The following is a 16,907-nucleotide window of genomic DNA, read 5'->3' as shown; positions in this document are numbered from 1 at the left end:
TTCTGCAAAGTCACTGTTCCCTCTGCCATACTCTCAAGTCATAAAGCAGCTATATGATGTGGGGAAATAGGTTTTCATGTATAAGAATTCTGATCATTTATAAGATACCTCTATTGCATTTGGATGCCACTTCTATATTCCTACAAAGTTTTTAGCATTCCATAAGATTTTTACCTGCTGTTTGACTATGCGAATCAGTCACCGATGTGGGCGAGAAATATGTACTAATGTAAAGGTACAAATATATGCAGACGGTGGCGAAGAAAACATTATCTCAGAGATGATTCAAGTCGGTTACTAAGAATAAATAGGAGCTGTGCATTCTTCTTCAACCCCAGATCTAGAAAAGCATCTAAAGCTGACCATACAAGATAAAAGTAATCAGAGGGATGAGTAAGTGAGCTGACTGCCCCCTCTTTTGGAATGGAATTGGAAGATTGGAATGGACCCCCCTCTTCACTATGATTATTATTATTGTTTATTTATATAGCACCATTAATTCCATGGTGCTTTACATTTGGGGGTTACATACAATACACAGAGTATACAGGTAGATATAATACTAACAATGACCGACTGGGCCAGTTGGGTAGAGGCCCCCCTGCTTTTGATTATATGGTGTCCTTTATGCACAAGAATAATGCACACAGTGGTGTCACAATACATAAATAATGCACACAGTAATGTCACAGTACGGAAATAATGCAGACAGCGAAGCCACAGTATGGAAATAATGCACATAGTTATGTCTACATTAATAATGAACACAATGATATCACAGTATAGAAATAATATACACAGTAATGTCGCAGTACAGAAATAATACACACAGTGATGTCACAATACATAAATAATGCATACAGTAATGTTACAGCATGGAAATAATACAGATAGTGATGTCAGAGTATGGAAATAATGCACACAGTATGTTCACAGTACAGAAATAATGCACCAAGTGATGTCACAGTATGGAAATAATGCACACAGTAATATCACGATACGGAAATAATTCATACAAAGATCTCACAGTATGGAAACAATGCACACATTGATGAAACAATGTACATAGTGATATCCATAGGGCTCCATGATAAAACTAATGATGAGGCCACAATATACTTTCCACAACCCCTCCCATAGTCATCACTAACTGCCCCTTATATCTCATGAGCCCCCTTTATTATTGGGACACATAGTGGCATCAAATATAGTTCAAAGAGTTTCATTGTCTTCAAGCTATTTTAACATTGGTGGCCCAAGATATATATGTATGTATATGTATATATCAATCATGAATCAGGTAACGGTGGATACGAGGAATTTGTTTCCATGACTGCATCTGCTATGGTTCACATTCAACTATATATACCAGTAAAAAAACCTCGTGTATAAGTATACTCATATTGTTCTTAAAGGCAATTTCCAGTATGTTATGCGCTATATATGAGCGGGGCGCAGGTGGCCAAATAAGAGGTTTCCATTGTGTTCTTATATAGTCATTCACATCATTTCCAAACATTTTTCAATAATTTGAGACACATTAGATCAGAAGATTGCAGGGGTACAGGTTTTATAAACAGGTTAGTATATTTTCTAGTGGCCGTACCTTTTATTACAGCTTAGACCCATTCACTTCAATAGGCCTGAGCTGCACAAAGCTGCAGTACAAGATACAGCCACTAGAAGATGTTCAGAGCTTGGACGTAATGAAGGGGACACATTGCTTGCTGGAGTGTCACAGTCCCTTCAGTCAGCTGATCTGCAGGGGTGCCCGGAAGCCTTCAATATCAAAGTCCTTTAAGAACAGATGGCTCTTTTCATTCCATGCTGGTTGTAAATTCATGTTATGCAGGTTGTAGGTGAGTCCTCTAGACCTGTATTACTAAAAGCTCATTTAGTCCCCTCTATCTAAATAAATTATATATCTGTACCCCAAAAGCAATGATCACAGTGATTATAAGGACAGTGCAAGTATCTCTAGGAGACATGGTAAGTACCCCTTGGTGTTGTGTAGTACAAGGTGAGAATGTAGGTTGAAGGCTACAGGACATCTGCCTCTCTTAATTGTCTGGATATCTTTACTATGTGTCCATGTTATTATGGTATTGCCAGTACCAAACCATCAGAATTGTCTGTGGTTATTTCCTTAGGAGCCTGGAACGTGTGGACTCCATGGACATCCTGTCCCCACCAAAGTTCCAGAGTTGGGAAGACGATTATAATCAGCTGACTGAGAGCGCAACGGAAGAGAGCAGTCTATGTCAGGTGAGGAGGGGCGCACACCTACAGAAATGTAAGCCCTATCAATATTTGGTGTGATCTTTGCCCTTTGGAGGAGGAGTCCTGGAAGTGATAATACGGCCCCCACAGATATAGCCCTGATCTCATCATCATCCAGTCTGTCTGGGGTGACATGAAGAGACAGAAGGATTGGAGCAAGTCTACATCCACAGAAGATCTGGGCTTAGTTCTCAAAGATGGCAGGAACAACCTCCCTGCTGAGTTCTGCTAAAAACTGTCTGCGAGCAGGGGTGTAGCTGTAGGGGGCGCAGAGGTAGCAGTCACTACAGGGCTCCCAGCGGTCCCTTACCCCATAAAACATACCAGTATTCTCGATGGCAAAACGTAGTTTGTGGCCCTATTTCAGATATAATGTTGGAGCCCAGGACCTTTAAGTTATACCTTTGTCTGCAAGTGCACCTAAAAGAATTGATGGAAGTCAAAGTGCAAAGGTCACACCAAATATTGATGGGATTTACATTTCTCTTTTCTTCATTCACTTCATTTTGTTAATTGACAAAAATAAACTATTAACCCTTCTATTTCTGTAAGCATTCTTACTTTACAGTGTTTTTAACCCACCTGTCTAAGATCTTTGTACTGACTATATACTTGTGTGCACTGTGTATACTATTATGTATATCATAAGAGGTATAACACAGTGTAACTACCATTCACTAAATGTAATGCAATGTTTTCCATGGCTTAGTGGTAAGGATCTATTTATTCCATAGGCACTATGCAAACATGCCAGAACTTTCCTAACTGGAAAATTGCTCCTGCAATAACCACCGATGCGCCATTGTACTGCCTTGGCATTTCCATCTGTCGCATAGTAAAATAGTCACGCTCCGCGATAAAGTGCACTTCCTTAATGAATTGTAGGACATTCAGATTAAAATTTATTTCCATTATTTTTTATTAAAATGAAAAAAAGATTTTCTGTTGGCAAGGCTGCCAAATGCACGAGTAGCTGGCCAATTTGGCTAGAGTGTTGAATTTCCAATTGGAGAATGCATGACCTTCAGCGTGTAGGCCTAAAGAATGTTTTGCAAAAAGTTAAGTCATTTCTGAATTAACGCTATGAAGCTTAGTTTCCTGACAATAATTGGTTATTGTAGGTCTTACTCTTTGGCTTGTGGTCAGTCGGCCTCACCAGCCAGCCCAAGTCTTTCCTACCAGGTGTCTCTTTAACTAGAGGCATTTTGGACTGGTCTATGTGGAAAACCTAGTGGTCTTAGCATTACATAGCAGAGTGCGAGTAAAGTATCTGATCTAACCAGCCATTTGGAGTACAACTTGGAGCTCTAGTGCATATCTATGGACTGGACTCACCGGATCAGTCTTCTCAACCTATTAACACGTCACCTTAAAAATGATAGAGCCCCCAATATATGACACTGCAAACTCACCTTACTTCCAAGTGTTAGGGAGCCTGCATACAGAGTTTACGCTTGCTCATTCTGAACGTAAAACTTATTCAGAGTGAGCGGCATAAAAAACAGATCCCATTGACTTGAATGGGTGACGGCATACATGTGCTACCCATTGAAGTCAATGGGAGGCTTTTTTTTACCTATTGCTTGATACGTGTGTATCACATTGAAAGCAATAGTTAAAAAAGCCTCCCATTGATTTCAATGGGTAGCGCGCTAAGCCGGCACCCATTCAAATCAATGGGATCTGTTTTATGCTGCTCACTCTCAATGTTCACATCTGTGTCTGTAATCCGTTCCAGGGAGTCCACATGGGCTCCCTCCGAACGGACTACCGAACACATTGGCAAGCGGTGTAGAGTGAAAGCACACGGACCCCATGGACTGTAATAGGGTCCATGTGCTTTCTGCACGGTCTCCGCATGCGGACAGGAAAGTAGATTGTGAAGTACTTTTCTCTTCGCATGTTCCATGCAGACACTGTGCGGAAACCACATGGACCCCATTATAGTCTATGGGATCTGTGTGCTTTCACTGTACACCGTTTGCCAACATGGTCGGTAGTCTGTTCGGGGGAGACTTCCCCGAACAGATTAGCGATGCAGATGGGAACGAGGTCTTAGCACATTAATAGAAATATACCTCTAAGTATAAAATAGCATTTCATAAATGAATAGTACAGGTGAATATAAGAAATTTTGATATATATTTTATCAAATAAATAATATTTGTCCACTCATTAAACTGTTTTCCATTCAGACTATTATCTCTAATAGCGTCACCTTCCGTCTTTAGCTTTCTGCATAGAAGTCTATGGAGAGGGGAGGGGGCACCTGCTAGCTAGTTTATTAATCTCTTGCACAATTCTATGAAATAGCCTTATCTTTAAGATATAGAGGTGTCAAAAGAGATCTCTCACTTATAAACAGAGCTTAGCAGAAGCTGAAGTTCATGGTATACCTTCCCCTGGGGTTATCTGAAGTGACAGAGACAGGAGAATAATAAAATCAATTTCATCTCCCGCTACACTCAACTGCTTAGGTTTGTTTGCATACTGGTTAAAGTAAAGCTGCGAGTATATGCAGATCCGCTTTAACTAGTGATATCTCAAGATCCAGGTGGGCTACAGACATGATCTCGGTCTTATTTTAAAGGGATTCTATCATTCAAATCCCTTTTCCAGATCATATCACTTTGGAATAGTTTTAAGAAAGGCTATTTGTTCCCTACCTCTATGTTTATACGCCTTCGTTTCGTTGATATACTGGGTTTTTCCCGGTATGCAAATGATTCTCCAGACAGCACAGGGGGCGTCCCTGTGCTGCTTGAAGACTCTCCAGCTTCGACAGCTGCTCCTCTTTGCCGTGTTCTTCATGTAGGCTTCTTCCAGCAAGCTTCCGGCGATCTTTGTTGGGTTCCTACACACTCCAAGTTTTTCCTACAGTTCTAATAGGGAAACACAATCTTAAAATCACCTTAGTGTGGGTCGTGTAGCTCGAGAAACACTATTAGGAATAATATTACTTTAATATTTTCATTGTTTGCACAAAAGCTAAAACCTCAGTGCACATTATATTTTGTTTGCAGCATTTACCATAGGAATTAACAATAAAATGGATGGTTAATAAAAATGTCCCTGTTTCTATAGGATCCTGAGCCACGGTGTGTGCTGCAGTTCCAAACACAAGAAATAGAAGAACAGAGGGAAAGATATCATTCCCTCAGTCAGGTAGCGGATGAACAGAGGGATCGGTACCCATTATGCCAGGTTCCAGAAGAGCCCATAGAAAGATACAGTTTATGTCAAGTTCCCGAGGAACCTCGAGAGAGATTCCAGCTGTGCCAAGTAGATGAAGAAGAAGACAACGAACAATATCCACTGTGCCAGGTGCCTGAGGAGCAAAGGGAAAGGTACCCCCTATCTCAGGTTCCAGAGGAGCCAACTGTAAGGTACCCAATGTCTGCAGAAGAAAAGAGAGAGCGTTACCCTTTGGTTCAGGCTGTGTTCGGAGAAACAGAACAATCCCAAACTGAAGTTTTTGACCTCCATCTACCCAGTTACTTCCGCTCACGCAGCCACAGCTACCTCCGTGCCATCCAGGCTGGCTGCTCACAGGACGACGACACAACATCCCTACAGTCCATGTCACCTCCTTTACCAATCACCAGCCGGACTCTACCCAGACACATCGGTGAGTTAAGCAGCAGGACCAGCATTTCTCCTCAATGCTGATCTTCATACTTCATTTGATCCATCAGTTCCAAATGCATGTCCAGTACCACCAGGAATGGCTTACACTCAGTTTTACGTTTGCTACATGAGCATGAAGCAGTGAATGAAAGATATTATAGGAGAATTTTCCTCATTCCTCTACTAATGCTCTTCTGACCCAGAGATCACTCATATAGGTGTAAACAATGATCCATAATGCACCATTCTGTCATTCCTCCCACAATGTCACCACTTTCTCCATAGAGATCATGCCGCCTGCTTCTGATTCCTTATAATGTAAGTAAAAAATAACTTGCAATGCTCAATACAACATTCACTATTAAAGGAATTGTCTACTTAGGAGCTCAAAAACTTTTATGCAAGTCTGTATATACAGGAGATAATTATCTACTGTTTATTTTCCCCGGATCTTACCCTTGGTTGCTTTTTAGTTTATCTTCATTAGCTCAATTTAGCTACAGTGTCTACAGGAAGTGTGAAGTCTACAGGAAGTGTGAAGTCTACAGGAAGTGTAAGGTCTACAGGAAGTGTGAGGTAGTCTGAGACACGCCTCCTATCTAATCATTGGTTGAGGCTACTGATCTATCTACCCCTGTAGACTGGCTGTTGTGCTTAATAGTAGTCTGTCACCAGAACCCAGCATATCAGCCCAGCCTCACAGATAGATAGGTTAGGGTCACCAGAACCCAGCATATCAGCCCAGCCCTGCAGATAGATAGGCTAGGGTTTTCATAACCCAGTATATCAGCCCAGCCCTGCAGATAGATAGGTTAAGGTCACCAGAGCTCAACATATCAACCCAGCCCCACAGATAGATAGGTTAGAGTCACCGGAATAAAATAGTGTTTTCATCTTGTGAATCGCTGAGATATTGCCTTTTTTAAATATGCAAATGAGCTATTTGGAACAACAAGAGTGTTCCCTTATCCCTTATCCCTTTTTGAAGCTCGTTGCTCCAAAAAGTTAATTTGCAAATTGACAAAAGCAGCAATATCTTGGCAATGGAGGCAGACAAGGGGGAAACACCGTTTGATTTAGGTGAACCTAATCTACCTATCTGCGGGGCACAGTTGATATGTTTGGACGCAATACAAGACTATCACAGGATCACCAGGATGTCACCACAAATAGACTTAGTAAGAGGGTTGGGATGTCACTACTATTTTCAAACTAAGTGTGAAAAATAACATTAGTGGCCATTATCCACTCTGGGCCCTTTCAATCCAATGGAGAATGGATCAGATAGACCATAAAAAATGCAAAGGTAGTTGTCCTGTCCATTCATATGTGTGGTTTATGAATCCAATACCACTATGGAATGCAAGTATAAAACTAACCTTTGACATATGATATATTAACTTCCGACAGGAAACACTTACAGATAGAGATTGATAAACTGTTTGGAAAATATGTATGGTGCATGAAATATCCCATAGGGAAAGGGTGCCCAATACGTCAATCGCAATCTACCGGTCAATCGCAAAGTAAGTATGGGTCGATCACGCTCCCCGCTCTCCGTGTCCACCAGATCCCTCCGTGACAGCCGCTTCTCCTCCATAGTAGCCTGCAGTCTGACTCCGCACACATCATATACCCGTGTATTACAATGACATTATTCACACTGCGCCTTGTATCCGCTCCCTATGACATACAGCCTCCATACTCACCACACAGAGCAGGGCAGTCTCCCCTCCAGCTCCTGCAGTGCCGTCCATGTCCGGCTCCATTCAGATGGCTCTTCCCTCCGCTCCGCCGCCGAGATACACGGGACAGGCCCCGCCCACGCAGTAGATCATTTTGACTTGGTCATTTTATAAGTTGCTGAAAAAGTGTGAGCACCCATTCCATAGGGTATGTGGATATCAAAGTGCTTTACATAAATTGGTGTCTTCATTCCCTTGCTGCTCCGGCGCTGCATCTCTGATGGTCTCTGCAGTCTATGATGAGTTCCTACAATGCTGATATGTGCATATGATCACTGCAGTCAATGACAGGCCTCGGGGTCACTTGGCATACAAGTCGGGTTGACCTCGGTGGCCAGTGACATGCCCATGTATGATACTTCATCACTGCAGGAAGTAAACAGAGACTGGCAGGAACCATGAGAGCGGCGTGGCTGGAGCGGCAGTGGATTGAAGAGACGAATATAGGATATTTTATCTATTTCATCTCATTCCCTGCTTTCAACTAAATTTTCGTAAATTCTGGACAACCCGTTTAAAGTCAAAAAATGACAGCAATAACCTTGTTTTACAAATTCTCCCTATACTGTACATACAGTCCTATGAAAAAGTTTGGGCACCCCTATTAATCTTAATCATTTTTAGTTCTAAATATTTTGGTGTTTGCAACAGCCATTTCAGTTTGATATATCTAATAACTGATGGACACAGTAATATTTCAGGATTGAAATGAGGTTTATTGTACTAACAGAAAATGCGCAATATGCATTAAACCAAAATTTGACCGGTGCAAAAATATGGGCACCTCAACAGAAAAGTGACATTAATATTTAGTAGATCCTCCTTTTGCAAAGATAACAGCCTCTAGTCACTTCCTGTAGCTTTTAATCAGTTCCTGGATCCTGGATGAAGGTATTTTGGACCATTTCTTTCTACAAAACAATTCAAGTTCAGTTAAGTTTGATGGTCGCCGAACATGGACAGCCCGCTCTCAAATGATCTGAAAACAAAGATTGTTCAACATTGTTGTTCAGGGGAAGGATACAAAACGTTGTCTCAGAGATTTAACCTGTCAGTTTCCACTGTGAGGAACATAGTAAGGAAATGGAAGACCACAGGGACAGTTCTTGTTAAGCCCAGAAGTGGCAGGCCAAGAAAAATATCAGAAAGGCAGAGAAGAAGAATGGTGAGAACAGTCAAGGACAATCCACAGACCACCTCCAAAGAGCTGCAGCATCATCTTGCTGCAGATGGTGTCACTGTGCATCGGTCAACTATACAGCGCACTTTGCACAAATAGAAGCTGTATGGGAGAGTGATGATAAAGAAGCCGTTTCTGCACGTACGCCACAAATAGAATTGCCTGAGGTATGAAAAAGCACATTTGGACAAGGCAGCTTCATTTTGGAAACAAAAATTGAGTTGTTTGGTTATAAAAAAAGGCGTTATGCATGGCGTCCAAAAAGAAACAGCATTCCAAGAAAAACACATGCTACCCACTGTAAAATTTGGTGGAGGTTCCATCATGCTTTGGGGCTGTGTGGCCAATGCCGGCATCGGGAATCTTGTTAAAGTTGAGGGTCGCATGGATTCCACTCAGTATCAGCAGATTCTTGAGAATAATGTTCAAGAATCAGTGACGAAGTTGAAGTTACGCCGGGGATGGATATTTCAGCAAGACAATGATCCAAAACACCGCTCCAAATCCTCAGGCATTCATGCAGAGGAACAATTACAATGTTCTGGAATGGCCATCCCAGTCCCCAGACCTGAATATCATTGAACATCTGTGGGATGATTTGAAGCGGGCTGTCCATGCTCAGCGACCATCAAACTTAACTGAACTTGAATTGTTTGTCCAAAATACCTTTATCCAGGATCCAGGAACTGATTAAAAGCTACAGGAAGCGACTAGAGGCTGTTATCTTTGCAAAAGGAGGATCTACTAAATATTAATGTCACTTTTCTGTTGAGGTGCCCATACTTTTGCACCGGTCAAATTTTGGTTTAATGCATATTGCACATTTTCTGTTAGTACAATAAACCTCATTTCAATCCTGAAATATTACTGTGTCCATCAGTTATTAGATATATCAAACTGAAATGGCTGTTGCAAATACCAAAATATTTAGAACTAAAAATGATTAAGATTAATAGGGGTGCCCAAACTTTTTCATAGGACTGTATTAGTAAAATGAATAGCCGGCTTTAGCAGTTTTACTTATTCATGACCTCATTATAGGTGTCTTGCTGCTAAGAGAATGCATTTTCGGTAAGGAAATTGCATATATTGATGCCTTCCCAGAAAACAATTGGAAATAATGCGATGCTCGTGGAAACCTATTTCCCTATTACAGCCCAAGTACAAGCTCAATCACAGTCTGCCATTAAGTAAAACTATTCCCATATATCAGAACATTTAAGTGTGGGAATAAGCTCAGCTATAACCACACACTAGAGAAAGTCATGGGAATTTTACTTGGTTCTTCATAGGATCGGGCAAAGTTGTGCCCAATATTTAATAGGGCTTTAAAGGGGTTAAACATATGCTGATATTCCCTTTTAAGTGTCTGGTGGGTGGGTGTCCGACTACTAGGCTCGACCATAGGCCTTGGTCTGTATGAAGAGTGTGGGGCCCCCATTAGGCAAAAGTTTTTCAAGGCCTTATGAGCAGATTCGTTCCCCTCTACTGCAAGCAGTACTTTTCTCTCCCTGATTTTTTGTGCGGAAACCACACGGCCCTCATTATAGTCTATGGGGTATAAGGGTTTCCTAAGGTTACCGCTTTTTTATGCAGATTAGGTTTCCATTCAGGGGGTCCGAAAGTGGACTGCCCGATTGGAAACCCATGCATAGATGTGAACCAGGCCTATGAGATGAATGAGACTCATAGGAATGTTCCATCTCAACCAATTCCAAATGTTAGGTTGGGTTTATACATGGCACAGGCAATATGTACATCATTTGGCGCTTGGGATGCTGCCAAACCCAGGAAACTTTGTCTATAATGACCAAAGGGTACATGAGGGTGAAAAGAGCATCAGGGTCCCTCACTATGCCGGGAGAAGTCACCCCAAACCCATACTATGATGCTCCTCTTGGTTATGGGAAGACTAGTTGTAGATGTGTGTGTATTTACAGGTTCATGTAAAATTCGGCAGCCACCACAGCCCACTTCTAAGTGTAATGCCCATCCTAAAAGGCCATACTATAACCTGCTACTGATCCCCAATGAATGTCTTGAGTCCCCCCTTTTAAAATGCAGTGGAAGTCTGACACGCGGGCTGTTTCTCCATTGATCCCTATGGCCAAGTAGTACTTCAGATATTTAGTTCTATTTCATTCCCTTTGCTGGTATTGTAATACGCTGCAGATTTTGTATACTCATTTTTTTGGCAGAAAAATTTCCAGTGTATCCATATCAAGTGAACACAGATACAAGCATCGTATGTGGATAGTTGGTCCATAAGGATCTGTCAGTGGTTGTAATATCCCAAATTCCCCTGACAGGCCCCTTTAAATCGTTGGTTTCCAGTATTATAAGGCATTTGCCTCATCCCCCACCTGGTTTCGACAATAAAGAGAGAACGTACGGCTTCTCATATAACATGTCCACAATGGCGCCAGCTGTAAATACAATACAACGCTACGACATATTCCTAGCACTTCACCCATATACATTTGCCTCGTCTGAATGATAATACTTGTAATCTAATTGCCTGGAGGAAATGCAAATTTACAGCGGGGAAACCATACAGACTCCAAGCAGATGTTCCTGGTTGTAGTTAACCTCTTCTCCCTTGTTGCTGGAGAACAGTACAAACCATTGTGCCATAAAGCTGTCCATCAAGTTTCAATTCTGTCAACCGCCATATGTGTGCCATAGATGTAGACTCATGTATATTCATCCTAATTTGTGATCTAAAAATATACAACCGGACTACAAGTATATTATAGTATGCATAACATGTTAGCTCTTGGGCCCCAATTAAAAATCATGTCTCCTAACTATACTATATCGTTTGTAGTATTGGTCCCATCATTTTGGAAAGAGACACCTTATGGGCCCCCTAAGACTCTTGAGGTCTGACTGCACTCTCTGCACTTCCTAACGTTAATCTTCTATAAACATACCCAACCATGTCCATACCCACCAATATTCTGATATGATACATATGCTATCCTCTGCAATGGGATGGGAACATGCAGCTCGGACATTTTTTGAAATACCCTGGACCAGATTTCCCTTATAATTGAGCAAACCATAGAAAACCCATAAAGTGCCAGACACAATGATAGATCAACAGTGAGTGAGGGTGTGCAGGCGTGGGACATCACCTCCAATGTATCACCTCCATCACATCACCTCCATCATATTACCTCCATCACATCACCTCCATCACATCACCTCCATTGTATCACCTCCATCACATCACCTCCATTGTATCACCTCCATCACATCACCTCCATTGTATCACCTCCATTGTATCACCTCCATCATATTACCTCCATCACATCACCTCCATTGTATCACCTCCATTGTATCACCTCCATCATATTACCTCCATCACATCACCTCCATTGTATCACCTCCATCACATCACCTCCATCATATTACCTCCATAATAATAATAATAATACATTTTATTTATATAGCGCCAACATATTCCGCAGCGCTGTACAATTTATAGGGTTCAGATACAGACATACATAACAAAGAACGTCATTTCACACAATGGGACTGAGGGCCCTGCTCAAAAGAGCTTACAATCTATGAGGTAGAGGGGGTGACACAAAAGGTAGCAGGGGTGGCATTGCTTATACAGGGGTCAGACAATTTTGTGCATTAGGAATTGTGATAGGCTTGTCTGAAAAGATGCGTCTTTAGTTTGCGTTTGAAACTGTAGAAGTTGGGAGTTAATCTTATTGTTCGGGGTAGAGCATTCCAGAGAAGTGGTGCAGCTCGGGATAAGTCTTGTATACGAGCATGGGAGGTTCTGATAATCACATCACCTCCATAGTATCACCTCCATCACATCACCTCCATCACATCACCTCCATTGTATCACCTCCATCACATCACCTCCATCATATTACCTCCATCACATCACCTCCATTGTATCACCTCCATCACATCACCTCCATCACATCACCTCCAGTGTATCACCTCCATCATATTACCTCCATCTACTTACACTCTTCAATACTGGCCGAATCTTAAGGTTTTGAGTTCAATTTTGGGGTCTGCATTATTTTTGGGATTTGGATTATTTAGGGGTGTTGAATGAGGTCTAAGGCGTAATTCATGCAACTGTATTTTTGCGTAAATGGCTCAGTGGTTAGCACTGTTGTGTTGCAGTCCTGTGATCCTGGATTCATAACTTAGGGTAGGTCCTATTCCTAGTACAATGTGTCTGTGGAAGACAAAGATACCATGTGGTGCCCTTTCTGATCTGTGCATGTACCCTAAATTAATTTGGAGGCCTACTGCAACACAATTGGACTCTAACTATACGACATGTAATGGAGCAGCCATCATTTTTTTACTCATAGATTTACATTATATATGAATTTATGCTTCTATATAAAATCTAAGGCGTGTGGAGGTACGGTAGGGGGTGCAGAGAGTGATATGGGGGCCATAATAAAGGTTCGTACAGCTTGACGTTTTACTCTCATACATTCGTAATATACAGTCCTATGAAAAAGTTTGGGCACCCCTATTAATCTTAATCATTTTTAGTTCTAAATATTTTGGTGTTTGCAACAGCCATTTCAGTTTGATATATCTAATAACTGATGGACACAGTAATATTTCAGGATTGAAATGAGGTTTATTGTACTAACAGAAAATGCGCAATATGTATTAAACCAAAATTTGACCGGTGCAAAAATATGGGCACCTCAACAGAAAAGTGACATTAATATTTAGTACATCCTCCTTTTGCAAAGATAACAGCCTCTAGTCGCTTCCTGTAGCTTTTAATCAGTTCCTGGATCCTGGATGAAGGTATTTTGGACCATTTCTTTCTACAAAACAATTCAAGTTCAGTTAAGTTTGATGGTCGCCGAACATGGACAGCCCGCTCTCAAATGATCTGAAAACAAAGATTGTTCAACATAGTTGTTCAGGGGAAGGATACAAAACGTTGTCTCAGAGATTTAACCTGTCAGTTTCCACTGTGAGGAACATAGTAAGGAAATGGAAGACCACAGGGACAGTTCTTGTTAAGCCCAGAAGTGGCAGGCCAAGAAAAATATCAGAAAGGCAGAGAAGAAGAATGGTGAGAACAGTCAAGGACAATCCACAGACCACCTCCAAAGAGCTGCAGCATCATCTTGCTGCAGATGGTGTCACTGTGCATCGGTCAACTATACAGCGCACTTTGCACAAATAGAAGCTGTATGGGAGAGTGATGAGAAAGAAGCCGTTTCTGCACGTACGCCACAAATAGAGTTGCCTGAGGTATGCAAAAGCACATTTGGACAAGGCAGCTTCATTTTGGAAACAAAAATTTAGTTGTTTGGTTATAAAAAAAGGCGTTATGCATGGCGTCCAAAAAGAAACAGCATTCCAAGAAAAACACATGCTACCCACTGTAAAATTTGGTGGAGGTTCCATCATGCTTTGGGGCTGTGTGGCCAATGTCGGCATCGGGAATCTTGTTAAAGTTGAGGGTCGCATGGATTCCACTCAGTATCAGCAGATTCTTGAGAATAATGTTCAAGAATCAGTGACGAAGTTGAAGTTACGCCGGGGATGGATATTTCAGCAAGACAATGATCCAAAACACCGCTCCAAATCCTCAGGCATTCATGCAGAGGAACAATTACAATGTTCTGGAATGGCCATCCCAGTCCCCAGACCTGAATATCATTGAACATCTGTGGGATGATTGGAAGCGGGCTGTCCATGCTCGGCGACCATCTAACTTAACTGAACTTGAATTGTTTGTCCAAAATACCTTTATCCAGGAACTGATTAAAAGCTACAGGAAGCGACTAGAGGCTGTTATCTTTGCAAAAGGAGGATCTACTAAATATTAATGTCACTTTTCTGTTGAGGTGCCCATACTTTTGCACCGGTCAAATTTTGGTTTAATGCATATTGCACATTTTCTGTTAGTACAATAAACCTCATTTCAATCCTGAAATATTACTGTGTCCATCAGTTATTAGATATATCAAACTGAAATGGCTGTTGCAAATACCAAAATATTTAGAACTAAAAATGATTAAGATTAATAGGGGTGCCCAAACTTTTTCATAGGACTGTATTTGTGTACACGATCTATATACAAGGTGAGAATGTGGTTTTGTCATTGGTGGTGTAGACAGGTGTTTGGGCCTGCGAACCAATTGCATCAGGCTCCATGAGCCCTTAGTTATATCGCTGACCATACATCCATGGCCGGTTTCCAATGGGAGCTGTCTTTTTGGTCAGGATTTTGAGGCGAATACGGCCTCAAAATCCTGACCAAAGATCTCCTTGTGAACTTACCCTAAGTGTGCAGACTGGGAAGGCTTTTGGATCACACTGACATGACATCCAAATGTCATCTGAGTGCCGTCTATGATTCATTCATTTCTGTAGGGGGTCCTTCCCCATTCCAATATCATGAGCAGGATAGGACCTGCTGTATCAGAGCCCCCCTTGGACGGCACATTCCGTTGTGTGCATGAGGCCCTATTCCCTTTCACAGCTAGAATGATAAAGTGTCTGTGAATGCTGGCCATATATCACTGCCAGCCTTTTACTAAGATGGATGGATAAGTAGATAGTGTGCTTTGTATTTAGTTGGGGCTATGTTCTCAGTAACTATATTCTGTTAGATCTGGGTGTGTATGGCTGAAGTGCTGATGCATCGCTTTAATCCATTTCATCCGTAAGTGATCGGCTACTTTTGTGCACAGATTGTTGCCTTGTAAGCGGTTCTGTAATGGCGCGGCGTCCGCTCACTTAAGCTCTGTTAATACCTCTGAACACTAATGAGTTGTCCATTTTGAGCTGTGACCGGCTCCTTCTATCCTCTGATCCTCCCTCATTACGACAGCCCTTTATCATGTCTTCCTTCCTGCACCAGGCTGCTTCTTGTCTTCCTGCTCCATACTGATAAGCTTCTTTCTTTACGTTTCTACAAGGGTGCGTGTCATTTTAACATCAGGTGCAGAAAATGCATCAGTAGGACAGTATTATACAACTGCGACACTACTAAGGGTACGGTCCCATGCTGCAGGTAGCTGCATGCAGCCGAAAACCATGGCCACGTGCGGTGGTCATGGTTAGACTATTCATTAGGCTGAGGTCCCACGTTGTGGAAAAACCTCAGCAAAATCTGCAATGAAAAAAGCTGCTTTTAAGCAATGTGGGACCTCAGCCTTAGGCCTCATTCATATCTGCGTTGGTAATCCGTTTGGGGGAGTCCACATGGGGACCTCCCTGAACGGACTACCAAACATATTGGCAAGCGGTGCGCATGTTCCGGACAGAAAAGTAGTCTATGGGGTCTGTGTGCTTTCACTGCACACCACTTGCCCATCCTTGTAGATATAATTGTAAAAGAAAGTCCGCAGAGGAAAACGCTGTGAACTTTCTGTTCCAAAGCGCTGCGGGAAGAACCACGATGCGTTCACGCCGCGGTTGTTCCTGCAGCGTTGTAGCACTACATTTCTGACCCGTGGGGCCTTAGCCTAAGGCTAAGGCCCCATATTGCGGAAACGCAGCTTTTTTTGTTGCTGATTTTGTTGTGGGTTTTTTGAGCCAAAGCCAGTAGGATTGAGCAGAAGGTAGAAGTATAAGAACTTTCTATATATCTCCCATTCCTCTTGTAGCCATTCTTGGCTTTGGCTCAAAAAACCGCAACAAAATCTGCAAGAAAAAAAGCTGCGTTTCCGCAACATGGGGCCTTAGCCTAAGAATTAAGGATTGCAAATCTTTCTACATAAAAAGTGAAAATGTGTCAAGATTTCTAGAGTTTGCTACTATTCAGTCTATGTCTGTGTTAAAATGACTAAATTGCTAAATACAGTGGTTGGTTGTCTAGTTCAGTGTACGAGTAATCCCCACGAAACACAATTCTGGAGCATCTTTTCTTATAACTCTGCTGTGCTGTTCCTCTGTTATTCCTCCTAGAAATGTATGAATAAATACATACCATTTCCCTTGTCTAGGGATATATCACAACACAATCTGGTACTGTCAGCATCGATGGGACAATGTTAGATTGTATAGGGAGGGGGGGGGCGGAGCCTAACCGTCAATGCAGATGGACGCCT

At 41.9% G+C, this 16,907-nt stretch overlaps 1 protein-coding gene and 1 long non-coding RNA gene across 3 annotated transcripts in view; one reads left to right on the top strand and one right to left on the bottom strand.

Annotated features, from left to right (window-relative positions):
- Positions 1–16,907, top strand: part of DLGAP4 (DLG associated protein 4) — a 166,183-nt gene that overhangs the window by 68,686 nt on the left and 80,590 nt on the right. For both annotated transcript variants that reach the window (XM_075277536.1, XM_075277535.1), the window contains 2 exons: positions 2,151–2,265; positions 5,365–5,908. In XM_075277536.1, the coding sequence (XP_075133637.1) occupies positions 2,151–2,265; positions 5,365–5,908 (659 nt within the window). The remainder of the gene's footprint in view (positions 1–2,150; positions 2,266–5,364; positions 5,909–16,907) is intronic.
- On the bottom strand, positions 11,909–12,813 carry LOC142208831 (uncharacterized). Its single transcript, XR_012716914.1, has 3 exons — positions 12,659–12,813; positions 12,124–12,249; positions 11,909–12,039 (listed from the first exon to the last, which is right to left on the bottom strand). It is a non-coding gene; the product is annotated as an uncharacterized LOC142208831 (long non-coding RNA).

This window comes from Leptodactylus fuscus, chromosome 6 (genome assembly GCF_031893055.1).
Source record: "Leptodactylus fuscus isolate aLepFus1 chromosome 6, aLepFus1.hap2, whole genome shotgun sequence".
Lineage (NCBI taxonomy): Eukaryota > Metazoa > Chordata > Amphibia > Anura > Leptodactylidae > Leptodactylus > Leptodactylus fuscus.
Note: the sequence above shows the minus strand (reverse complement) of the source record. Positions and strands in the feature narration are given on the sequence as shown.